Source organism: Cynocephalus volans, chromosome 9, assembly GCF_027409185.1.
Source record: "Cynocephalus volans isolate mCynVol1 chromosome 9, mCynVol1.pri, whole genome shotgun sequence".
Classification (NCBI taxonomy): domain Eukaryota; kingdom Metazoa; phylum Chordata; class Mammalia; order Dermoptera; family Cynocephalidae; genus Cynocephalus; species Cynocephalus volans.
The window spans coordinates 62,727,617-62,754,175 of NC_084468.1; the positions used below are offsets into that span (position 1 = coordinate 62,727,617).

Sequence of the window (26,559 nt, forward strand, 5' to 3'; positions counted from 1 at the left end):
TCCAAACGTATTCAACCCAAAAAGGCCTTCTCCAAGACATGTCATAGTCAAATTGGCAAAACTCAGAGACAAAGAGAGAATCTTAAAAGCTGCAAGAGAGAAGCGTCAAATCACCTGTAAGGGAGCCCCAATCAGGTTAACATCAGACTTTTCATCACAAACCCTAAAAGCTAGAAAGGAATGGGATGATATTTTCAAAATACTAAAAGACAAAGATTGCCAGCCAAGAATACTCTACCCTGCAAGGCTATCCTTCCGAAATGAGGGGCAAATAGTATATTTCTCAGACAAACAAAAACTGCGGGAGTTCACTACCACACGACAACCCTTACAAGAAATCCTCAAGGGAGTACTGGGTTTGGTTCCTGAAAAATAACTACCAGTGCCATAAAAACCTAAGAAAAATCTAAACCCACTAGTACAATAAAAATGGCATTCATGAAGAGAAAACAAGCTAACAAAAACACTATCTACAACCTAAGGAACCAACAAACAAAGAAACCAAACAGTAAATCAGAAAGCAAGGAACAAAAGACACCTAAGACAACCAAACAACCAATAAAATGCTAGGAATAAATCAACACCTTTCAATAACAACTCTTAATGTTAAAGGCTTAAATTCCCCAATTAAAAGACACAGACTGGCTGACTGGATCAAAAAGCAGGACCCAACTATATGCTGCCTACAAGAGACCCACCTCACCCATAAAGATTCACACAGACTAAGAGTGAAAGGATGGAAAAAGATTTACCATGCAAACAGAAAAGAAAAACGAGCTGGAGTGGCTATTCTTATATCTGACAAAATAGACTTTAAACTAAAAACCATAAAAAGAGACAATGAGGGACACTACTTAATGATAAAAGGACTGATCCATCAAGAAGACATAACAATCGTAAATATGTACGCACCCAATGTTGGAGCAGCCAGATTTATAAAACAAACTCTATTAGACCTAAAGAAGGAAATAGACACTAATACCGTAATAGCAGGGGACCTGAACACTCCACTGTCAATATTAGACAGATCATCTAGGCAAAGAATCAGTAGAGAAACACAAGATCTAAACAAGACACTAGACCAATTGGAATTGGCAGATATCTACAGAACATTCCACCCAACAACCTCAGAATATTCATTCTTCTCATCAGCACATGGATCATTCTCCAGGATAGATCACATATTAGGTCACAAATCAAGTCTCAATAAATTCAAAAAAATTGGAATTATCCCATGTATCTTCTCAGACCACAATGGATTAAAACTAGAAATTAATAACAAACAAAACTCTGGAAACTATACAAACACATGGAAATTAAACAGCATTCTACTTAATGACATATGGGTCCAAGAAGAAATCAAGCAGGAAATCAAAAAGTTTATTGAAACTAATGAAAACAATGATACATCATACCAAACCTGTGGGATACTGCAAAAGCAGTATTGAGGGGAAAATTTATTGCATTAAATGCTCACTTCAGAAGAATAGAAAGATGGCAAGTGAACAACCTAACACTTCACCTTAAAGAACTAGAAAAACAAGAACAATCCAATCCTAAAGTTAGCAGACGGAAAGAAATCATTAAGATCAGAGCAGAACTGAATGAAATTGAAAACCAAAAAACAATTCAAAAGATCAACGAATCAAAAAGTTGTTTTTTTGAAAAGATAAATAAAATTGACAAACCATTAGCATGGCTAACAAAAAAAAGAAGAGAGAAGACTCAAATAACAAAAATTAGAAATGAAAAAGGCGATATTACAACTGATTCATCTGAAATACAAGGAATCATTCGAGACTACTATAAACAACTATACGCCAACAAATTTGAAAATCTGGAGGAAATGGATAAATTTCTGGACACACACAAGCTCCCAAAACAGAACCGTGAAGACGTAGAAAATTTGAACAGACCAATAACAATAAAGGAGATTGAAGCTGTTATCAGAAGGCTCCCAACAAAGAAAAGCCCAGGACCAGATGGATTCACAGAAGAATTTTACCAAACACTCAAAGAGGAATTGACACCGATTCTTTACAAACTATTCCAAAAGATTGAAACAGACGCAAATCTCCCAAACTCATTCTATGAAGCAAACATCATCCTGATACCAAAACCAGGTAAAGATATAACCAAAAAAGAAAACTACAGGCCAATATCCTTGATGAATATAGATGCAAAAATCCTCACTAAAATATTAGCAAACAGAATACAGCAACACATACGAAAAATTATTCATCACGATCAAGTGGGATTCATCCCAGGGATGCAAGGTTGGTTCAACATATGCAAATCAATAAATGTGATACACCATATTAATAAACTCAGACACAAGGACCATATGATCATCTCTATAGATGCTGAAAAAGCATTTGATAAAGTTCAGCACTCATTCATGACAAAGACCCTCTATAAGTTAGGTATAGAGGGAAAGTATCTCAACATAATTAAAGCCATATATGCCAAACCCACTGCCAATATCATCCTGAATGGGGAAAAGCTGAAAGCTTTTCCTTTAAGAACAGGCACCAGACAAGGATGCCCACTCTCACCACTCCTATTCAACATAGTGTTGGAAGTACTAGCCAGAGCAATCAGAGAAGAGAAGGAAATAAAGGGCATCCAGATTGGAAAAGATGAAGTCAAACTGTCCCTGTTTGCAGATGACATGATCCTATATATCCAACAGCCTAAAACCTCTACAAAAAAACTGTTGGAATTGATAAATGATTTCAGCACAGTAGCAGGATACAAAATCAACACACAAAAATCAGTAGCATTTCTTTTCTCCAATAGTGAACATGCAGAAGGAGAAATCAAGAAAGCCTGCCCATTTACAATAGCCACCAAAACAATAAAATACTTAGGAATTGAGTTAACCAAGGATGTGAAAAATCTCTATAATGAGAACTACAAACCACTGCTGAGAGAAATTAGAGAGGATACAAGAAGATGGAAAGATATTCCATGCTCTTGGATTGGAAGAATCAACATAGTGAAAATGTCCATACTACCCAAAGTGATATACAAATTCAACGCAATCCCCATCAAAATTCCAAAGACATTTTTCTCAGAAATGGAAAAAACTATTCAGACATTTATATGGAACAATAAAAGACCACGAATAGCCAAAGCAATGCTCAGCAAAAAAAATAAAGCTGGAGGCATAACACTACCTGACTTTAAGCTATACTACAAAGCTATAATAACCAAAACAGTATGGTACTGGCATAAAAACAGACACACTGACCAATGGAATAGAATAGAGAATCCAGAAATCAACCCACACACTTACTGCCATCTGATCTTTGACAAAGGCACCAAGCCTATTCAGTGGCGAAGGGACTGCCTCTTCAGCAAGTGGTGCTGGGATAACTGGATATCGATATGCCGGAGAATGAAACTAGATCCATACCTCTCACCGTATACTAAAATCAACTCAAAATGGATTAAGGATTTAAATATACACCCTGAGACAATGAAACTTCTTAAAGAAAACATAGGAGAAACACTTCAGGAAATAGGACTGGGCACAGACTTCATGAATACGACCCCAAAAGCACGGGCAACCAAAGAAAAAATAAACAAATGGGATTATATCAAACTAAAAAGCTTCTGCACAGCAAAAGAAACAATTAAAAGAGTTAAAAGACAACCAACAGAGTGGGAGAAAATATTTGCAAAATATGCATCTGACAAAGGATTAATATCCAGAATATATAAGGAACTCAAACAACTTTACAAGAAGAAAACAAGCAACCCAATTAAAAAATGGGCAAAAGAGCTAAGTAGGCATTTCTCTAAGCAAGATATACAAATGGCCAACAGACATATGAAAAAATGCTCAACATCACTCAGCATCTGGGAAATGCAAATCAAAACCACATTGAGATACCATCTAACCCCAGTTAGGATGGCTAAAATCCAAAAGACTATGAACGATAAATGCTGGCGAGGCTGCGGAGAAAAAGGAACTCTCATACATTGTTGGTGGGACTGCAAAATGGTGCAGCCTCTATGGAAAATGGTATGGAGGTTCCTTAAACAATTGCAAATAGATCTACCATACGACCCAGCCATCCCACTGTTGGGAATATACCCAGAGGAATGGAAATCATCAAGTCGAAGGTATACCTGTTCCCCAATGTTCATCGCAGCACTCTTTACAATAGCCAAGAGTTGGAACCAGCCCAAATGCCCATCATCAGATGAGTGGATACGGAAAATGTGGTACATCTACACAATGGAATACTACTCAGCTATAAAAACGAATGAAATACTGCCATTTGCAACAACATGGATGGACCTTGAGAGAATTATATTAAGTGAAACAAGTCAGGCACAGAAAGAGAAATACCACATGTTCTCACTTATTGGAGGGAGCTAAAAATTAATATATAAATTCACACACACACATACACACACACACACACACAAACCGGGGGGGGGCGGGGGAAGAAGATATAACAACCACAATTATTTGAAGTTGATACGACAAGCAAACAGAAAGGACATTGTTGGGGGGGAGGGGGGGACGGAGAAGGGAGGGAGGTTTTGGTGATGGGGAGCAATAATCAGCTACAATATATATCGACAAAATAAAATTAAAAAAAAAAAAAAGGCTTGAATAACTAGATACTTAGAAATAACTAGCAATTATGTGGTTTTATTCCTCTCAGTGTAGAATTTAAATGCAGAATTAATGCCTGAGGTTTTCAGAGAAAAATGTAGGAATTCCTACTTTGGGAATCCATACAATTCAAGGGTTTCTAATTAATTAAGATGAATTTTAAGCAAGCAGATAATGTTCAGAATTAAATATTTTAATTTCTCAACCTTAATAAGGATACACATATGCTAAACTTGCTAAACACCGTATTGGTACTGTAAGCAAATATTCTTTCAGGTATTATCAATTTTATATTTTAAAGCTATAGGATCTTCATTAAATATATGAAAATCAATTCAAAGTTCAGTCATGATAAATTTGAATTTTACTAGGTTTTCTGTATTTATCATCGTATTGTAATATAATATTGCAGTGCAAAATAGACTCATTATTTTTTTCACTTGTTAAATAAAATAATGCACAAAGTATATGTGTGAGCGACAAAGTCCTGATTTTGTGAATTAGCAATACAATAATATTTAATATAAGGATTGCATGTTTGCTTAGGCATTCTCCAGGGACTCATATCAGGAAAAGGATAGGGTTGGCCACTTACTTCAAATAAATAATGCCCACTCTTCCTAGGAAGTTAAAAGAAAAGTTGGCCTAATTTATCCAGGAAAGAATTATTTTCTCCACTTAGAAAGTTAGAATAGTTTCCTTTTTCTTTTCCAATATAGGTTTTCTGGCTTTGCAAAACCTGGTTTTCTCCAGTTTAAGTAATTTTATAGGCAGACATTCTTTTATACTTGTATTACCTCTCAGGACTCCCATGGGTCACTTAAAAAAACTCTTACCTACCTATCTACCAATCTTTTCCTCTTCTGTGCTTGATTATTTAATTAGTACCTATTCCTGAAAATGAAATAAAATAAAATAACATTATAGAAAGTATATTCCTTTTCTTTTAAGACTAAATAAGAAAAATAATGCTTCTCTTGAGTATTTATTAGCTTCTGTGCCTATATGTGCCATGCGGAAATTTGACTGACAGTTTTGACTGACTCAGCTATTTACTTAAGTGAAATAACTGGCTTGATGCTAATTATTCTGTAGTATCACAGCAAGTCAGTTTTCCTACTGGTTGAGATCAGTAGTTCTTCATCTTCAGAGCAAAAGGGCAGAGGAAGAATAGACCTTCGGAGGTAGAGAATAGAACCTTGAGTGGGAAAGGAAAATCTAAAAACCATTAAAAAAATTATCTTTGCTTTGTTTTGTTTTTAGACATAATGTTTTATTTCAAAATTTTAAGTAGCATTAAAAAAGAGCACATGATTTTTCTACTTATTAAAAGGGAAAAAGGAAAAAAGTGTGAAACAGGGATGAAAAGAATCTGATACCTGGTGAAGGAGGTCCAGGATTCTCATAACCTGTAGAGGTGTAATCAGGGTTCAACCTATCTGTGTATATTATAATGGCAAAGATCATCATCACTGTCCTTTGGGCCTGTTTTCATCCCCAGGTCTCCTTAACTGGAGAGGGAAAACACCATGAGGGATACTCACTTTGTATCTAAGTATCTTACCTCAGGGCCTGAATCACATGTGGGCCAGAGCTAGAATAGAAACATGAAACTTCTACATATCTATTTTAGTTGTTATTGTTGCTATGGCTTTTTCTTAGTTTGCATTTGTGGCAACATCAGCTTTTGCGGACAGAATGATTTCAGAAGAATGAAAAAGATATGGAAACCGTATTGTGTGTGTGTGTGTGTGTGTGTGTGCATGTGTAAATTTTTCATTCCCTGTAGAGTACTCTTGGAACTGGTGATAGATGCGATTAAGGACTTCGCTCTTTTAGTATGGCTTATTTTCAAGCAAAGCCATTGGTTTAGTTACAGTTTTTTGCAAACATTGAAAACTAAAATGTTTAAATGGGAAATCGCAGATAAAGAACATGGTAATGAATAATAGGTACAAATCAGTTAAACTCTTGTGTAAAATTTGATAAGATGTTTTGCATAACTTTAATGAATTGACAAGGTCTTGTGGAAAAAACAGTTCCAGATTGCAAATATACGCAAGAGATTTAGTCAAACAGTTTTTTGGCAAGAATATTATGAATTTTGTAATCAGTTGGGAGCCAATGAGATACAAAGATGAGTCTAGTTAATAATCTACAATTATTGGTTAAAGGAGTATATTAGTGCTAATTTCCCTCTATGTGTCTTACCTTTTCTCTTCTATCAACCCCACAAGTCTTTGGCACAATGAAGTGGGTTACTTTTATTTCCCTTCTCTTTCTCTTCAGCTCCGCTTATTCCAGGGGTGTGTTTCGTCGAGAAGCACGTAAGAATTCTGTTTTTCTATTGTTCAACTTTTATTTTCCTAGCAAAAGAAAGTTTCAGTAAACCCTGCATCTGTAACGTATTAAATTTTCTTTTAGCATTTATTTCTAGAATATGATGACATCTTGTATTTGTGTACCCTTATGTTGTCATCTTATTAATGTGTTTCAAACACTCTAGGTGAAAAAAAAATGGTGAGAATTGTTTAGTGACTAATTTTCTTTTGCACAAGAAGAAACTTTAGGCAGAGTGACCTAAACTTCACAGAATAGAGTTGAAGATAAAATTCGTACTTATCTCAAAGACCTATTTACTGCACCATGCTTTATAAAAAAAAAAAACCCTCATAACCTAATTGCTAATCTTATAAATAGAACTTGTATTTATATTTGCTTTCATTCCAGACTGTTTTCTCAGTTGCTATTAATGGATACTACAGGAGCATTAAATCTTATCCAAATTTGAATATAAAGCTATTAATATTGAATGATTTTTAAAATGTATTCTTGATGATTGAATAATTCTGTTTAAATGCAGAAGAAATAATTCACCAATATCCTTAAATTTTCTGTAAGGATCAGAGCCCAATATTTTGGAGCAAATGAATAACCTAAGTCAAATGAAAAGAAATTTAAAAAGTAGCATCATAATGAATTGTTTTCCTCAGTATTAATACATTTTTTTTTCTTTTTCTCCCCCTCAGATAAGAGTGAGATTGCTCATCGGTTTAAAGAATTGGGAGAAGAAAATTTCAAAGGCCTGTAAGTTAAAATATTGAGGAGTCAAAGTTAATGTTTCTAATAACATTAATTATTACTCTAAAGTCTTTATATTCCCCAGTCATCAGGATTCAGACTCTAGAACAGTGCTGTTCAATAGAATTTTCTGCATTGATGAACATATTCTGTGTTAGTGCTGTCCAATATGGTAGCCACTGGTCACATATGGCTATTGAATACTTTAAATATGGCAAATGCAACTGAGAAAAAGAACGTTAAATTGTATTTAATTTTAATTAATTTAAATTTGTATACTCACATGTGGCTAATGGCTACTGTATGAGACAGTGCAGGTCTGGAATTCTTCTGCAACCTGTGTGGTAGAGAGGACTTTAATATATGGTTCCTTTGGCAGCTCACTTGCAAAACCCTTTACCTAGCAAATAGTCCTATGGTTTTGGGGGAACATTTCATTTTTTTAAATTTAGTAAAAAATGAGAAAATGGTTTATTTTTTAAAGGTCAATCTCATCCTCGGCTTAATTAAATGAAGAATGTGGGTTTTGTTTTTCATTATAGATAATTCACAGGACTTCTGTAATGCCCAGTCTTCACAATTAGGTCTATTTAGTATGCAGTTCGGTGACTTGGCTCTATGTGTGTGCATCTACTAACATGCATACACATATATTTAAACATTGTGGGAATACATATCCTCTTTGCCTAGGAAGCTACATATACCTGATTAGGCCTCAGATAATACCTGATATGAACAGGCTTTCTGGATAATAGTAAGAGATATATAAAATATAGAATATATATACATACATGATTTGCTTTCTAGTATAGCAAGATTAAAGTTTTATTATTCTACATATTTCTACATTCTTTGTTTCAGGGTGCTGGTTTCCTTTTCTCAGTATCTCCAGAAGTGCCCATTTGAAGAACACATAAAATTAGTGAAAGAAGTAACTGAATTTGCAAAAACATGTGTTGCTGATGAGTCAGCTGAAAATTGTGACAAATCACTTGTAAGTACATTTTGGTTTTCAGGATTCTTTCTTCTAAGTGATCCCAAGCAGTTCAAAGGAAAAAATTCCTTTTTAGTTTTCTCAATTATTATTAAATGATCAGATTTGTAAGCAACACTTAAAAGTTGCTTATAGACTAATAAGCCATTGTTTCCTCTGGAATAGAGATGCTCTAGCTATGCCCACAGTTTTAAAAACATTTCTTCATTGAGACCACATACAGCAGTCATGGTGTATTTAAATGGCAATTGCCATCTGTGAAAATCTTTTTTCAAAATTTGAGGTTTGGTTTCTTTTTGTACAAGCTAATAGTGATAGTATGTTTTTATGTACTAATTAATTTTATTTTACTGTGGTAAGAACATAAGACCTACCCTCTTAAAAATGTTTTATGTGTAATATATTAATATTGACTATAGGTACAATATTGTACAGCAGATCTTTAGAGCTTATTCATCTTGCTTAATTAAAACTTTATGCCCGTTGATTAATAACTCCCCATTTCCTCCTCCCTGCAGACTCTGGCAACCACCATTCTACTCTTTGAGTCTGTGAATTTGACTATTTTAGATACCTTATATAAGTGAAATCATGCAGTATTTGTCTTTCTGTGACTGGCTTATTTCACTTAGCATAATATTCTCAAGGTTCATCCATATTGTTGCACATTGTAGAATTTCCTTCTTTTTAAGGCTGAATAGTATTCCATTGTATGTACGTCCCACATTTTCTTTATCCATTCATCTGTCCATGGACACTTAGGTTGTTTTCACACCTTGACTATTGTGAATAGTGCTGCAATGAACGCAGGAGTGCTAGTATCTCTTTGAAAATATAGAATGATTTTTATCTTCAGGAAGCACCAACTGATTTCTATGGCAATTTTGTTGCCTGGGCAAAATAATTGTAATGCTGTGTATTCCTCATTTTCGGGATATTCATATTTTTACATATGATAAAAAAGCAGGGTAATCAGTAATTTTGAAGAACTGAACTTTCCGTATATCTAGATAGGTCTTCAAAATAAGGAGAGGTTTATCTTTCTCTCACCACTCAATCTATACTCATGTATACCTCTCTGGGGGCAAGACCATTTTAAATTTATCATTGGAGACTATTCTCTCCTTATTTCTCTCTATGTTTACCTCTTCCTCATGGCAGAATCAGCACTGTAACTCCTCACAATAATACATTTCTACAATGAATCTCTCTCTCTCTCTTCTTTTTTTACATATGAATTTTTAAAAATGTAATTTTTGAAAAATAATAAATTCTGTCTAGAGCAGTATATTTCCCCTGGGGTTTTAATTACTTTCATAATAAAAATAAATGGGGAAGAAAAGGATTCATTTAATGAAAAGAGCTTTGATGTAAATATTTCTAAAATAAAAAGAAATCTATATTGTAATGCCGTAGCTTAATATATATTAGATTGTGATACTCCTCAGTTTTAAATGGTATCTGCTAAAAAGTTGGACCTCTCAAAAAGGGGCACATCAAATGAGAAACTCTCTGAACACTTTTCTCCCTAATGTGAATCCACCTCCTACTTATATTTTCCCCTGATTTTTGTTGTAATGATTACTCTCGGCCTTTAGTGTCAGGTGGATATAGGAGTAATGCAACATTCTTTAAAGCTATTGACTGTCTTTTTGTCCTTCTGTTTTATCCACCATAAGTAATAGTGTGAACTTAATTTTTATAAAAATTATACAGAGATGGCCAAATCAAGGGAATGCTAAACGAGAGGGAGAAAAGTAAATTTTTATATGATTTCCTAACCAAGCTTTAGCAGTATATTAAACTTTTTAAAAAACTTTTTTATTAGCATATTCATTATTACCAATATTAATTTTTATACTGTTCTTTGATTATAAAGAAAAGAAAATACTGCTCAATAATTTGAAGCTTGCTCTCTTTAATTTAGCATCAACTTTTTGGAGATAAATTATGTACAGTTGCAAGTCTTCGTGACACCTATGGTGAAATGGCTGACTGCTGTGCAAAACAAGAACCCGAGAGAAATGAATGCTTCCTGGCCCACAAAGATGATAACCCACAACTCCCTCCTTTCTTGAGACCAGAGGCTGATGCATTGTGTGCCAAATTTCAGGAAGATGAATCTAAGTTTTTGGGAAAGTAAGTAATCAGATGTTTATGCTTCAAAATAAAAAAATTTTGGAATAAATCTATAGGTCAACACATATTTTGACAATTGCCACAACAAAAAATATATTTATCTTTAAGACTTAAAAGTTTTCTTCTTAGGATGATTTTTAAAGAAGTAATATTTGATACCGCACAATTCTACACAACAAAAATTATGATCAGAGATCTTTTGCAGTTTATTGAAAGAGGATGTGATCTGTACGAAAAATTTAAGACTGACATGTTTTAAAACATTATATAGGTGTGTGTATATATATATATATGTATCCACATATATATATACACACACATAAGTTATACTTAGAATTGATTTATTTTAGTCAGCAATATTATATCACCAAAATTTAACCATTTATACGCGCACACACAGACATATACAAATTTAAATTTAACCTTCCTTTTCACTGACAAGGCCTTTATGTGCAAATTGAACTTCCTTTGTAAATTAGATGTCTTTGGCTTTGGAAGGACTGGGGAACACTTTCATTACAATTGTTTCTGTAAGGGCCAACCCCGTGGCTCACTCGGGAGAGTGGGGCACTGGGACGGGTTCAGATCCTTTAGAGGGATGGCCTGTGCGCTCACTGGCTGAGTGCGGTGCGGACGACACCAAGCCAAGGGTTGCAATCCCCTTACCGGTCACAAAAAAGACAAAACAAAAAAACAATTGTTTCTGTAATACTGTATTCTAAAGATAAGTGACTGCCTTTTTCCCTTTTTAAAAATTTAGTTACTTATATGAAGTTGCCAGAAGACATCCTTACTTTTATGCCCCAGAACTGCTTTTCTATGCTCAAAAGTACAAAGCCGCTCTTACAGAATGCTGCCAAGCTGCTGATAAAACTGCCTGCCTGACACCAAAGGTATTCTCCAAAAGAAGGATAGAAGAACAAGTTTATAGTCTCACCTCTGATTTTGAACATTTTATGGTTAGATGTAAGGAACCTAAGTCTCTGACACAAATTTCCCTACATGGTTAAGAAAACCTTGCTCACTCTTATCTCCCCCAAAGATCTTTCATCCTTTTTGAAAGCCTCTAATCTCCTCATTCCTCCTTCTAAGATTTGTCAATGCTTATCTGACAGAAGTTATCACTGTGCGTGTGTCTAAATCCCCGCCACTTTTTATGGTGGTGATCACTATAGTGAAATACAGAAACTCATTTGTCAAACTGCACAGCAAGGGCCACAGTTTTTGTTTATCTTTTCAGGAAGCTTTTTCTTGGAGAGGGGATTCAAAGTAGTAGAGAACTGTACTGCACCTAGAAGCCCAGCTTTATTCGTCCATATCATAAATATATATTACGTGCTTTATTCTCTTTTCTGGGGAGTTTATTGATGCTATTGGTGGAAGAAGAACTAAAATGAATTACACACAAAATTAGGAAATCAGCAAAGTTGTATTTCCTGGATATTAGTGTGCTCTGTTCCTCCACTTTTCCTTTCAGGGCCCTTTCCCCCAGCAATACCTTCAAGATGATTTTTAACTACCTGGAGTCTTCTACTATGACCAAACTGATTTTTTCTCTTCTTACATAGCAAAATAACTGTTTGCCAAAGGGAGTACTTGGGAATTTAGGTGTATATTATCTCTTTAAAATTTAATTGGGCATTGTTTCATCTGGGCTTATGAAGAGATGCTTTGTATAGAAGTTTTCTAAGTTTTTCAAAATTATTCCTTTTTGTAGCTTGATGCTGTGAAGGAAAAGGCATTGGTTTCAGCTGCCAGACAGAGATTCAAGTGCGCCAGTCTGCATAAATTTGGAGAAAGAGCATTCAAAGCATGGTAAATATTTTTTAACATAGTTTGCATCTTTATAGTGACATAAATTATGATGGTTCAGTTGACAAATTTCGACATTTACATGGCATTTTACACAGTGCTTTTAAAAACGTCTTTTTGGTTGTCTAAAGGGTAGAAAATGTAATAGAGTTAAAAATCAGGATATCAATGACAATTTGGCATTGTTTTTAATCTTTTTTTTAAGTAGTCAAGATTAATTAATTAATTATTTTTTGTCACTATGAAATTTTTTTATTGTAACATAGTTGATTGTACATATCTGTGGGGTTCAGAGTTGAATATCAATATCTGTGTGCAATATGTGATGCTCCAATCAGGATAATTAGTATATTCAACATTATACAATGTAATTGTTTTTTGGATCTAAGGGAGGAATTAGTAGTCAACAATCTAGAAGACAACATTTTTTTGTTCTAAAAAGGGACAGCTATTTAAATCCCATTTATTTATAAATACTGGAGATCTCATTATAATGGTTTATTATTTTTATAGATCTGTATTTAGTGCATTTTACTTAATTTTACCTTTCCTTCCAATAATCTGAAAGTGTCTGCTCGTCCTTTTAAATCCTGATAATTAAGTTCAGCCATAAGCTAAGTTAAAGTTATTTCTCATTTTTTTCATACCTCCAACTCTGCATTTCATCTTGTGTTTTTGCCTGGACCTCTGGCAAAATTTTTATATTACTTACCTGGTTCTGGGAGCATACTTCAATATCTGAGCCAAGAAAAATACTACCTGTCCCCTCATTCCCTCATTTACCAGTCAACGATGAATCAACACAAACAGAAGATAAATTGAAAATAATAGACATTATGCATGCTCTCTAGAAACTGTCAACTGAATGAGCTATTTGGCCATTATTCCTACCATCTATACCACCAAAATCAACCGAATTGATAAGCAAAACAACTCCAACATGAAATGATACACAGATCAGCAGGCTATGATTGGTTCTGGGAAAGAAGTCTCTTTTATCAGATCTAGGTGACTCTGAAGTGATTTGGTTAAAACAAGGATATTAGCCTTTTACATCTTGTCATAGGGTCAGTTTATTGGTAAAAGTATGCTTAATAAAAACTCCCTAATTCTGTAGAATCTATAAAAAATTTTTTTCTCAGCCACCTTTAGAAGTCAGGAAGAATGTGTTTTAATTGAGAAAAAAAAAAGATAACTGGAATTTGTGTGGTACTTCTTAGATTATAAAATGCTTTCCTATGCATTATCTAATTTAATTCTTAAAATGGTCCTTTGATTTAACCTGCTATTGTAACACTTCCGAGGCTGAAGCCCAGAGAGGCTAAGTCACTTGCCTAGAGTCACACTGCTAGAAAGTGATAAAGCCAGATCTGAAGGTCAAATCTGGGCTCTGAACCTAATGCCTTTCAGCCTGTTGTCCCTTTCAGAATCCCTCTTTGATTTCCGCATTTATGAATTACTGGGTTTCTATCCACCACACACACTCTTAAATGGATAATTCTGCTCTAAGGAAGAAAGATAAACATTTGGTTTAGAACTAATATTAAAATAAGAACTAATGAATTTTGAAAATTCTTTCCGAATGTTAGTTTGTCTGGAATTTTCTTGTTATAAATAGTATTTTCCTAATACTTTCATATAAAATACTGCATGATAACAATATTTTGATGGGGGGATTTTCATTTTAGGGCAGTAGCTCACCTGAGCCAGAGATTTCCCAAAGCTGACTTTGCAGAAGTTACCAAGTTAGTGACAGATCTTACCAAACTCCACAAGGAATGCTGCCACGGTGACCTGCTTGAATGTGCCGATGACAGGGTAAAGAGTCATTAATATGCTCTTTGGTAGCATACATGCTTAAGTTGGTAGAATGAATACATGCAGTATCGTTGGCGACAGCTGACAGTGGGTTGAGATTGCCTTCTGTTCTCTTATATGCTTTATCTCCAAGCCTTTCCTGCCTTGTGATAGTTTTTATCCTAAGTACTAAGTGACCTGATAAACCAGTTCACTGATTTATAACTACATTCAGTCGTAATCTGAGAACAAAGGCTTAAACTGAAGGACAGCTACAAAGGTAGATTTCTAAGATTTTTGGAATGTGGGTGCAGGTGAAGAGGGTCGGGTACCTGAAGAGATCTTTGGAAATGATGTATTTCTTCCTGTCTGTATTCTCTCCCTTAATTAACTCTCTGTGTTAAATATACACATATTTAGCATGATGTCTCTTTTCCCCAAACTTGTAACATTTTTCCTTTTCTTCAAAGATTAAAAATATGACCAAACACTAGAATCCTAATCTCTCATAACTCTTTCTGAAAAACTGAAAGTAGATATTTCATATATGTAAGAAGGTCCTGTGACTATGATCTTCACTCATTTTTCAAAAATCTCTAATACTTTATTTAGTTATCTGGTTTCAAAATGCCTGCACTTAATATGGGGAGGGGGTATTATTTGGAAAAACACCACTGAGTAAGTTTTTTAAGGAAAAAAATCTTAAATGCCTTAATAGTAGAAATATAAAATTAATAAATAACTTATACGAGTGCCTGTTACTGCCCAGTCTTTTTTTAACAAGTGAGGATGTTGTTGTAGTTCAATCTGAGTCTCCACGCTTAGGAGAATTGACTCAGAATATGTTCGTAGAAGGCATGTTGTTATGTGTATGGTCTTAAAATACAATGATCATGTTCTGCCAACATAGTAAAGGTCTGGGGAGAAAGTATAGCAATGTCAATTTATGTTGAACAATTTCCATTATCTTGCTAATAGGCGGACCTTGCCAAGTATATGTGTGAACATCAAGATTCAATCTCCAGTAAACTGAAGGGATGCTGTGATAAGCCTGTGCTGGAAAAATCCCAGTGTCTTGCTGAGGTGGAAAAAGACGACTTGCCTTCTGACTTGGCCCCAATAGCTCATGATTTTGTTGAGGATAAGGAAGTTTGCAAAAACTATGCTGAGGCAAAAGATGTCTTCCTGGGCACGTGAGTAGATAAGGAATAATTCTTTCATAGCTTTCATATGGCCTCACGATATAGGAAGATATACTAGGCTTTTCTGTGGAGTTGCTACAATTTCCCTGCTGCTCAGCATGCTTCTTATCCTTCCTTCTCCCAGACTTTAAAAATTTTTTGAAAAAGTTAATTAGTTTAAAGCATTACCATAAAATAATACATGCTTACAGCAAAAGCACAACATTCCTTACTCCTTAGGGATATTTTTGGAAATGCCTTCAGAAATATTTTTTATGTGTATAAATTATATATATATTATTCTTTTAATCATTCATTCATTCAAAGAGTATTTCTTGAACATTTTTTATACGTGTGAATATATATTGCCTATCTATCGTCTATCTATCTATCTAATCTGTATGATGGCAACAATGAAGTATAAAAAGAAGTATGGAGACTGACACCAGGTACTTTGTATTTGGTTGAAAAGACCAGAAGTTCAGTAGTATGGCAAGGCAGTATGTAATTAAATGACAAAATAAATGATTATACATAGTCAAATAAATGTGGTGCTAAACTTTTGCATTTTTGTTGTATCCTGTATACCTGTATTCTTTGCATTAAATAATATTTCATAAAATTATGTACCCTATATGATTTCACTTACACAAAGAGGAAAAGGAAAATTTTAACAATATGCTTCTGTCCATATATCTATCAGAATTCTTTTAAGATGTAGTCCAAATCAAACAAAATATACATAAAAATAACAGGTGTCACTCATTAAACATTTAATATATGCCAGGCAGTATGTGTTCTGCATACATAATATCATGTATTCCTCACAATCCACCTTATGAGACAGATATCCCATTATACAGAGGAGGAAACTAAGACTCTGATAGTTTTAATAAGTTGCCTAAGGTGATATAGTAAAACCAGTGGCAGAGGCAGGAATTGAATCTGAGTAGCTTAAACTCTGGACCTCAAGTCTGTAGCACCAGGAATTACTTGGGGTTTAGCCAAATACAGGTCTTTGGAATATGAGTTAATCTTGAGATGAGTTATGTGATTTTTCTTGCTCATTTGTCCAACTAAATCTATTTTATTTTCATGTTAGGTTTTTGTATGAATATTCAAGAAGGCACCCTAATTCCCCTGTCTCATTGCTGCTGAGAGTTGCCAAGGCATATGAAGCCACATTGGAGAAGTGCTGTGCCACTGCAGATCCTCCTTCATGTTATGCCAAAGTGGTACGTTTCTTGCAGGAAAAAGATGTAGCTCCTTTACTGATAAGAAGGAAAAATAATGCAGGAATGTGAAATGACATTTAGTGCAATTTAGATGTTTTCTTAAGATGGTTTCACTTCTCTGCTCTTAAACATTATAGGAAAAATAGCCTTAAATAGAATGACTAATAAAACCTAGAATAGTTAGTCTAGGGAAGAAAGATCTGAAGAGAGTAACCTCTAATTTCACAAAATATTAACAATGGTTTTTCTCTTTTTTATACTCCTGAGAACAAAATAATATAAATTTAAGTGTTAATTAAAAAGGTTTAGCTTAGATATACAGAAAGTTAACCCAATTCCAAGATTTGTCAAGTACTAGAATTAGTATCTGAAGGAAGGTTGTGAAATCTGTTCTTTTAGAATATTTCCAAGACTTTTGGGAAGGTTTCAGAATAGTTTAAAGTTAGAAGAGGAAATCTGTTCTGGAGGGTTTTTAAGGTCCCTACAAGCATACATAATGGCTTGCAAACTATCCAGAATCAGAGAAAGGCCATTCTTTCCTCTGCCAAGAAGCTGTGATATGCCACTCATCCACTGCAACTGATGACCAAGGCAAAATCTTTCATCTTGGAGAGATCGAAATTCGTCTGGAGTGATGGCTTAATAATAATGGTACTAACGATTATAGCCATCACTTATCGAACTTTTACTATGTGCCAGGTGCTGTTTTAATTTCATTAGTTTAGTTGGTTTATGGAGCAATCTGTGAGGAGAGTGTCATCTTTGCCCCTATTAAAGAGACGAGGATTCTGATGTTTGAAGAGGGTAAGTAAAGTTGCACAGGTGGGAAATGAGTCAGATGGCCTGGCTCAAGTACCAGCCGTTGAACTCCAGAACTACTTACACTATACAGCCTCACCAAATAAACAATTCAAATGTAATATGACTAATGTGGCATTGAAGATCTATGCACATGGCTTTGGGCAGAGAGGAGGAAGGCTCTCATTTTGAGCAGAAGGGTGAAAAATGCCCTGCATCTAGTCCTCAGGTGGAATACTGGCAACACAACCCTTTTATATTTCAGCTTGATGAATTTCAGCCTCTTATAAATGAGGCTCAGAATTTAGTCCAACAAAACTGTGAACTTTATGAGAAGCTTGGAGATTATGGCTTCCAAAATGCGTAAGTATTTTTATTTATTGGCTCATTTTTTTTTGATCAATTTGTAATTATTTAAGACTTAATACACAGGTCACCTGGCATAGAACTTTTAATAATGAAAATAGAATATGTATTTCTAGTAATTCTTTATCAAGAAAAACTGGAGAGGACTGATAAAATAATTGATGGGATGAAGAGGTCTATATTTGAGTGCAGTCTGAAAAATTGGACTGGGAGTTATGTAGGCAGTGAGAGTAACTGCCAAACCTTGATATATTAGAACTAGGGATGCCCCTTGAAGGTTAGGAGCTAGTTTATGGGCAAATAAAACAGCAATATTTTACAGAACAGGAACGAGTAAGCTTTGGTGGCAGTAGCTCAAGAAGTAATCTATAAGCTGAACTTGAAAATATGATAAAATCAATTTATATACATGTGTGAATATTAGATTTATAATGGGCTATTTGGGGAAAGATTGGGTAGTTAGAAGATGCACCCAGCATTTGATGGTAACAACCTTGTTTTCCTATGAAATTTCTCTCTCTAGAAAAGACAGAGGCATATGACCTGCTGTACTAATGTCCCAGTTCAATAGAGCCTTGTCTATGGAGGTAAAGACAAGAAAGGGCACATTATTCAGCACATATTTATTGTGCAGCTCATGTACATAGTTAGCACTTTTCTAACTATGGATTTGAGGGATAACAACAGTGCACATAAATAACTGAGTAGTTTCTTCCATCAAGTAGATTGCAGTCATACATTGACTTTCAATGGTGAGTGGCATTCTTAATAAGTGATTACTACAGGCAAGATACTGCACCAGGTTAATTGCATACTTTATTCCTTTTAATTTAGTACTTGCATCATTCCTTTTGAGTCAGGTATATTTCTTCCCATTTTCCACTGATATCTTAAGTTTATCCCAGTGCTGTTGTATATTAAGCTCTCAGTAGGACTTACTGAAGGAGAGAAGCAATTAATAAATCTATCAGTGCTGCTGAACTATAATAAGGTAATTCAATTCTTGAAGATAATATAGTGCAATTGGAATTCAAAGCCAAAACTAGTTGCTCAAGACAAGTTCTCCCCCCTGTGCTCCCCCACCACCCTGGAGATGGAAATAATTTGATGAATGGAAAATAAGAACATCTTAGTTAATTTTGGCCAAGTATTCTCTACTTGATCTATGAAACAGTTTTTTGCCTGACTGAAAACATATGGACTATTTCATTATAGGCTCGCAGTTCGTTATGCCAGGAGAGCACCCCAAGTGTCAACTCCAACTCTTGTGGAGATCTCAAGAAGCCTAGGAAAAGTGGGCAGCAAGTGTTGTAAGCTTCCTGAATCCGACAGAGTGGCCTGTGCTGAAGATTATGTGAGTCTTTAAAAACATAATGATAAGGATGAATTTTTGCCTCTAGATATTGACAAACCTAACTTTCAGAAGAAGGGTAGGCTAACGTGTGTGTGTGTGTGTGTGTGTGTGTGTGTGTGTGTGTGTGTGGCAGACAGAATTTGGTCACTGTATCAGTCCATTTCTGTTGCTCATAACAAAATACCTGGAAATGGGTAATTTAGAAGGAAAACAAAATTTATTGCTTATAGTTTCTGAGGCTGGGAAGTCCAAAGTCCATCTGATGGTGGCGATAGTGACCCAGGGGTCTCACATTGCAAGATGGTGGAAGCAGAGAGAGCAAAGAGAGAGTAACCTCCTCATGCACTGTCCTTTTAAAGCCCTCAGAACCACGCCCCTGACCACCATTTTTAATCCATTCACTAAGGCATGGTCCTACAATCCAATCACCTCTTCAAGGCCTCACCTTTCAATTTTACCATAATAGGATCTTCCACCCTTTTAACAGTCATAGTGGGGGCCAAGTTTCTAATACATAAAACTTGGGGGATGCAATTCAAGCTTCAGTGAGTTTTGAGGGGACAAAATTCAATCCACTACACCTATACTATCCTGTCAAAATGAGGATTTAGACAAGATCTCAAAGGTGATAAATTGTTTTGAAAAAAATCCATGAATTTTCAGTATTCCTCTGGCATTTTCTAAATTTTTACTTTCTTTGGGGTGTCTTCTTTAATGTGTAAGACTATTTCCTCCGCACTCCAACACATATCTCAAGACATTTCATCTCAACTTATTTTCATCAATTACTTTCTCAAGTGAATTATTGTTAAAATGTAGACATATTTAATTAAAAGAGAGACAATTTGAAAGTTCTTATTTGTAGTTCTAAAGATAAACCACTGCCTCAAATCCACTTTGGGTTCAGTGTTGCTAGTTAAAATATAACACTTGTTTTGGTGCACTGGAAAGTAGGCGTTCAATGAAAACTTTCAATTTTGCTCCTTTTGCATTTATGCTGTCTTGACTGTTCTTTAGGTGTCCATGGTCCTAAATCGGTTGTGTGTGTTACATGAAAAAACACCAGTGAGTGAAAAAGTCACCAAATGCTGCACTGAATCCGTGGCGAACAGGCGGCCATGCTTTTCTGCTCTGCAACTTGATGAAACATATGCTCCCAAAGCCTTTAATGCCGAAACATTCACCTTCCATGCAGATGTGTGCACACTTCCTGAGAAGGAGAAACAATTCAAGAAACAATCGTGAGGAGTATTTCATTACTGCTTGTGTTTATTGTCTTGATAGCAAGAACTGTCAGTTAAAATGAGCAATTTTTTTTCTCCTGAAATAGTGATTATATTCCTTAGAGAAAAGTATTTGAATATTGGCCTTATTAAGCTGATAAAAGTGTCAAGGATAAATTGAATAGCTTTTTCCCTGAGCAAAAGCTAATATAATCTTGCCAACAAATTATTCAGAGTCATATTGTGGATAAAAGCCATGGTAGAATAACATCTTGGGCCAGGTCTGGTACAATAAGCTATGGATTTGTGAACAACTAGTTGATGGATTTGTGCAGATAGCAAATTAGTTAGAAGGAATCACAGGAAAATTTATTTCTAGGCATGCAGAGTTAGTTTAAGTTTGCTCTATGGTCACCCCTCTGGAGAGCCAAACCCCCAAAATGTGACTTTTGAGAAAGAGACTTGGATGAAAAACATGTAGAAATGAGAGTTCTGAGGCTTAACTCCCAATTGCTGTCACAAGGGATTAGAATTGCATGACATTTAGCAACAGAAAGTTGCTGCCTTCTCTGGTGGGCTGTAATCATAGCCTAGACTTAAGAGTAATATTGAAAAACCTGTCAGGCCCACACAACTCTCTCTCTGGCACTACTGTCTCTGCAGATGTCAATGAAAGAGAACCACCAGCTCCCATGAGCTGGATAGTCTTATGTTCTATAGACTCTCCGCTATTAACTTCAGATGGGGCAAATTTCAAAGACCAAATATAAAAATTCTCAGATGAGAAACTTTTAAAATGAGTTCCAAGATAGTTAAGTTTTTAAGGATCATTTTTAGCTCTTAAATAGCTATAAAATTCAGTATGGCATAACTTTCAAAATCTTAATAGTAGCTAAATGCAATGACATAATTCTTTCCAGAGATTTACTGAAAAGAGATTTATGAAAAGAGATTTAGTGACACTGCATAAGATGTTGAGCAATTTACACTGATTATCTCATTTGATCTTCCCACCAACCCTACGAAGGTGGATTTTATTATCCTCATGACGGCGATGAGAATATTGAAATGTATAGCGGTATGCTTGGGCCTCAAACCCAGAGTTGCCTGGCTCCAAGACTTGGAATCTTAAATGATTGCACTACCATCCTTACCATTTTCATTTATCTTTATGTGACTAAACTTTTTCCTGTTTTTTTTTTTTTCTTTTTCTTTTTCTCTTTTTCCATTCAAATGCAGTGCACTTGTTGAGCTGGTGAAACACAAGCCCAAGGCAACAGAAGAACAAATGAAAACTGTTATGGGGAATTTCGCAGCTTTTTTAGAAAAGTGCTGCAAGGCTGATGACAAAGAGGCCTGCTTTGCTGAGGAGGTACTGGAGCTGTGCTAATTTTTAATACATCTAATTTCCATTTTTGTGCGTTTGATCGGGTTAGGGCTTAGGGGTTTATTTGTTAAAGAGCATTTCGTACATATGGGACAGGGACCATATTCTATGTACAATTGTCTTACAAAATGAAAATCTTGGTTATCTCCTGCTCTGCATGTTGATAATGCCCGTTCTCTGTCCAAATTTGTGATGTTTATGAATATTCATAGCATATTTGTGAGGCCTGAAATCTTTTGATCACTAGACCAAAATATTAATTTATTTAGCATTTTTGTGAAAAGTGCTGGCTTGTAATTTAGTTGATTTTACAGGTTAGTGGGGAAATTTACATTTAAATGTTTGAATCATTTAATAGTTCTCCCTATGGCCTGACAGTAATTTTTTATTCCTTTGGGGACAACAGATGTCAGTAAGCTTCCTTTTAGAGATTCTAGTAGTAAATTAGAATTAAAGACTGTGATGATGGTGAGATCACTTTGCAATCACCAATGGCTGTATTAATATCACTTTTTAAATTGTAATAGTAGTGCTAATATTTTTCCAACATCTGTCATTTCTTTGTATTCAGGGTCCAAAACTTGTTACTTCAAGTCAAGCTGCTTTAGCCTAAAAACATCACAATCACAAGCATCTCAGGTAACCATACTTCAGATTTTTAAAAAAAGTAATTACAGTAGTTATTATTAAAATAGAAAATACTGACTGACCATTTGCCAAGTACCATATAGACCAGTGCTAACCGCTGTTCTAAGCTCTTTATATGTTAGCTTATTTAATTCTCAAAATGGTGGCTGAGTTGAGTACCATTATTATTCCCATTTTATAGATGAGAAAATAAAGGCACAGATCAAAGCATAGGTTAATTTACCCAAGGGCCGCCCAGCTAGCGAGAGTTGGGGCCAAAATTCAAAATTCAAACCAGAGCTTAAGAGTTAACCATTGACCTATTCTGACTTAACATGATGCAGCACACGAAGTCATACAAGTAAGCCATGGCTCAGCAGAGGGATACTCTAGGTACTAGGCTGAACCACATGAAAGAGCATTTTTGTAGGTCAATGATTTCACATGGTTCAGCCTAATACCTAGAGTATCCCTGGAGTTGAATCCATTTCATTGGAGGACATGCTGAATCTATGTTATGTGGACTTCCACTTTGCAGTGAATCGTCTGCTACTAAATTTCCAAAGTTTCAAAATGCTGAGCTTTAATAGAATTTTTCTTCTTATGACAAAAGGGCCCACTTTAAAACACAGATGTTTGAACATAAACGTGTCTTACCCATTTTGTTCCTAATGTTTTGGAGGAAATTTAAAAATAGAAAAACAACAAAACAAATTGCTGTTTAAAACAAGTTGTGCAATTATTTTTTAGCATGAATGATTTTTATATTTTCCAAACTGACTATAATGTCTATTCCACTACTCGGTTTTAACTTACTCTTTGCCCATATGATAATACCTACATATTGTGCATCTAGGCAAGGAAGCAACTTCATATCTCTGCAAATTTGGCCATTTCAAAATGTGATTTGTCTTAGTTCAAAGTAGGATGATTTTCTTCCTAGAGTTTTAACTTTGAGAAGATACCTTTTTGTTTGTAATAACTTAGGTAAGTAGGTGTTTAGTAAATAACTCTGAGGAGTGATCTTAAAAAGCCTCTAATTTAGAAGCCTGGGGACTCTGATGGCACCACTGACGAAGAAGTGACTTCTCAACATCTATTGTTGTGTCCTCTCCCCTAGCCCAACAGGAGAATTCAGCTGCCATAAGCCTAGGATAGGCTTACACTGTTTTCACTGGTGGAAATTGCAGAAAGACAATCTATGCAATTTGGTATTTATTTTAATAGATTTGAAAAACAAGTTATTTTCAGAAACAGCACTTATATTTGTCCTTCTGTTTTTCAGCCTACCTTGAGAATAGGAGAAAGAGAAATGAAGACCTAGAGCTACTCATCTGTTTTTCTTTTCTGTTGGTATAAAACCAGCATCCTATATAAGAAACACAAATTTCTTCAAACATTTTGCCTCTTTCCTCTCTGCTGCAATTAATAAAAAATTATAAGAACCTAATATAGTGGTCTAGGACTGTTATTTTTCAAAGGTGTGTTGCTATCCTGAAACTTTTTGGGTTCTGTGAAAGTTCCAATGTTCTCTTACTCTACTTCAACAGAGAATTTCTAGTTCCGTATGGGCTAAGTAATGAAAAGAAACAGTAATACTCTTCCGAGTTATGGATTATAAATATTCAAAATAATACTTTAACATTATCATAATTCTGAATAAAAGAAGAAAAACTGTGGTGTAGATAAGGCATATAAAACATGGCTTTTCCTTATTACTGGGACTGTATAAGAAATAGTGAGGAACAAAAAAAGACAGAGATGATTATGAGAATACTTAATTGAATTGGAAGGAGAAGTGATCCTAGACAAAATTTAAGACAGTTTATGAGAACAATACATGAAGAGTGCTAAGAAGTCTGGAGAAGCGTAATTGTAAGAGGGGAGCAGGAGAGCTAGAGGAATGTACAGTAAGGAGTGATTAAGGTATATTGAACTGATGAAGTGCAAAAGTTGGAGGGTGAAAGTTTCTTGTAAAAAGTTAGGATGTTATACCCAATGCATTGCCATTTTCCCTGTGCTAGGAGGTGATCACTCATATCACGCCTTTGTCTATTAATTTACAGACCTACCAGAACTTTGTCTATGAGTTGACATACTTAATCATTTATAGCTTTATTAGTTTATGTATCCTTTTTATTTTTATAGAATTAATTTTATACTGTAATGCTATTCCACAACTTATCCTCCATGATAATGCTTTATAGTTTTATTTTAAGTATGAGCATGATGCTTGCAAAAGGTTCTGGTACCAAGTTAAAAAAAGATTCCTTCTGTTCCTAGAATGTTATGTTCCACACTCCCCATCTTCCCACTCCCCTAACCCCACTCAACTCCTGCTTTGGCCTCTCCTTGAATGTATCAAACACTTGGTTACATTTGTTTCCATCATCACAAAGTTTGGAGAATGCTCAGAAGGGAGAAATGGAGATCATGGGCCCTGGCTGACCCAAGGCTCCAGAGGCAGACCTAGAAAATTTTAATTAAAGCAAAATTTACTGGACTCATAGGGTACCAGGTCTAGGCTGGTACACTGTCTGTATGACTCTGCCATCCCTGCCAATCCCTTTTACAGGTGTCAGGGGAGGTGGCAGGTATTTTTTACCTAGTGCACTCTGCCACTGGCATCCAGGGTGGTTACTCCAATTTCTCCACACACTCCACATCAAAGGTGTAATATTCCGGGGTGGCCAGGCCTATCTCTTCCAAGGGCTTTGGGGACTGTTGCTCTGCAATGCCAGTGGGCCCTTTCACTTGATGTCCTCTCTTGCCTCTATTAATGTGGTTTCATTGTGCTTCCCTGGGTTGGTCTGAAGCCCTGCCAACATCCATGCAGAAATGTGATCGCTCTTCTTGTTTCACCACAGGCCCCTCCCTTCCTATTGGTGGCTGTGTGTGGAAGGCAGGGGTGCAGTTAACACTGAAAGAGTTCACATCCTAAAAGTGCAGTGATTATGGCCTAAGCGTTCAGGAGAAAACATGGTTGGAAGATGTGTTATTTTCTGTTTATGTTAAGAAAGTCTAAATGGAAAATTTAACATAATCAGTGACTTGCATTTGTGGTTATCATCAATGAAGCACAATAATAACATTTAAGAGAGTCATCGGAAGCCAGAATTCATGGAGACATGATGGATGAGACTGCATCATGAATAATGACATAAAATAAAATAAAAAATAATATCATAATAAAATAAAATAAATAATAATAGAAATTATTATTAAATACATAAAATAAATAAATAAACAATAAATAAATAAAATAAATAATAGTAGAAAATTGGAGAGGCAAGATTTATTTGTTTCAATACAAACAGGCTCCAGAGAGTCATTGCATCATGAGTAATAACAGCATTGATACTTTTTTCTTGAGATGGGAGATATAAAGTTAGCCAGGAATGAGATGCAGTTGACAATAAAGAAGATGGTACCGCCAAAGGGATGGTACCTGGAAGAGATCATGCTTGGACATTAAGAACTTCATGTGCACTGATTGCACAATAAGCAAGTATGTAAATATTGCCTCCTTACTCATTATTCTAAATCTAAATGAATAAATTAGTATATTTCCCGTAGACCCATGTTGGTGTTGCATGAATCCGGAGGGCACTATTAATGTAGAATAAAATGTGAAGAGTGCCTCCTGGAATTGAGCAACATGGGTTCAGTTGTTTTTATTACTATTATTAATATTTTAGAGGTTTTTTTTCATGGAGGGATGGCTGAGAGTGTGATAAGACGGCTATTTTATAACAGATGTGTTGGATATATGGAAATTACACATGGAAGCACATCATTCCTACCCTTCCCTTCTGACCTCACAACTTTCTTTCTCCTCTTAGTTACTTTATGAATCCAAACTTTACTACCTTTCCAATCTCTTACCACCTTCCCTTCCATACCTTAATTATTTTGAACTTCATACTGTTGAT

General features: G+C 35.2%; 1 protein-coding gene across 1 annotated transcript; it reads left to right on the top strand.

Moving 5' to 3' along the window:
• Nucleotides 1-6,881: 6,881 nt before the first annotated feature.
• ALB (albumin) lies at nt 6,882-23,994 on the top strand. Its single transcript, XM_063108089.1, has 15 exons — nt 6,882-6,960; nt 7,663-7,720; nt 8,576-8,708; nt 10,636-10,847; nt 11,608-11,740; nt 12,565-12,662; nt 14,348-14,477; nt 15,435-15,649; nt 16,740-16,872; nt 17,936-18,033; nt 19,252-19,390; nt 20,408-20,631; nt 21,853-21,985; nt 22,572-22,639; nt 23,913-23,994. Exons 1-14 carry the CDS (start codon nt 6,882-6,884, stop codon nt 22,611-22,613), a joined length of 1,827 nt encoding a protein of 608 aa, XP_062964159.1. The 3' UTR covers nt 22,614-22,639; nt 23,913-23,994.
• The last annotated feature ends 2,565 nt before the right edge of the window (nt 23,995-26,559 follow it).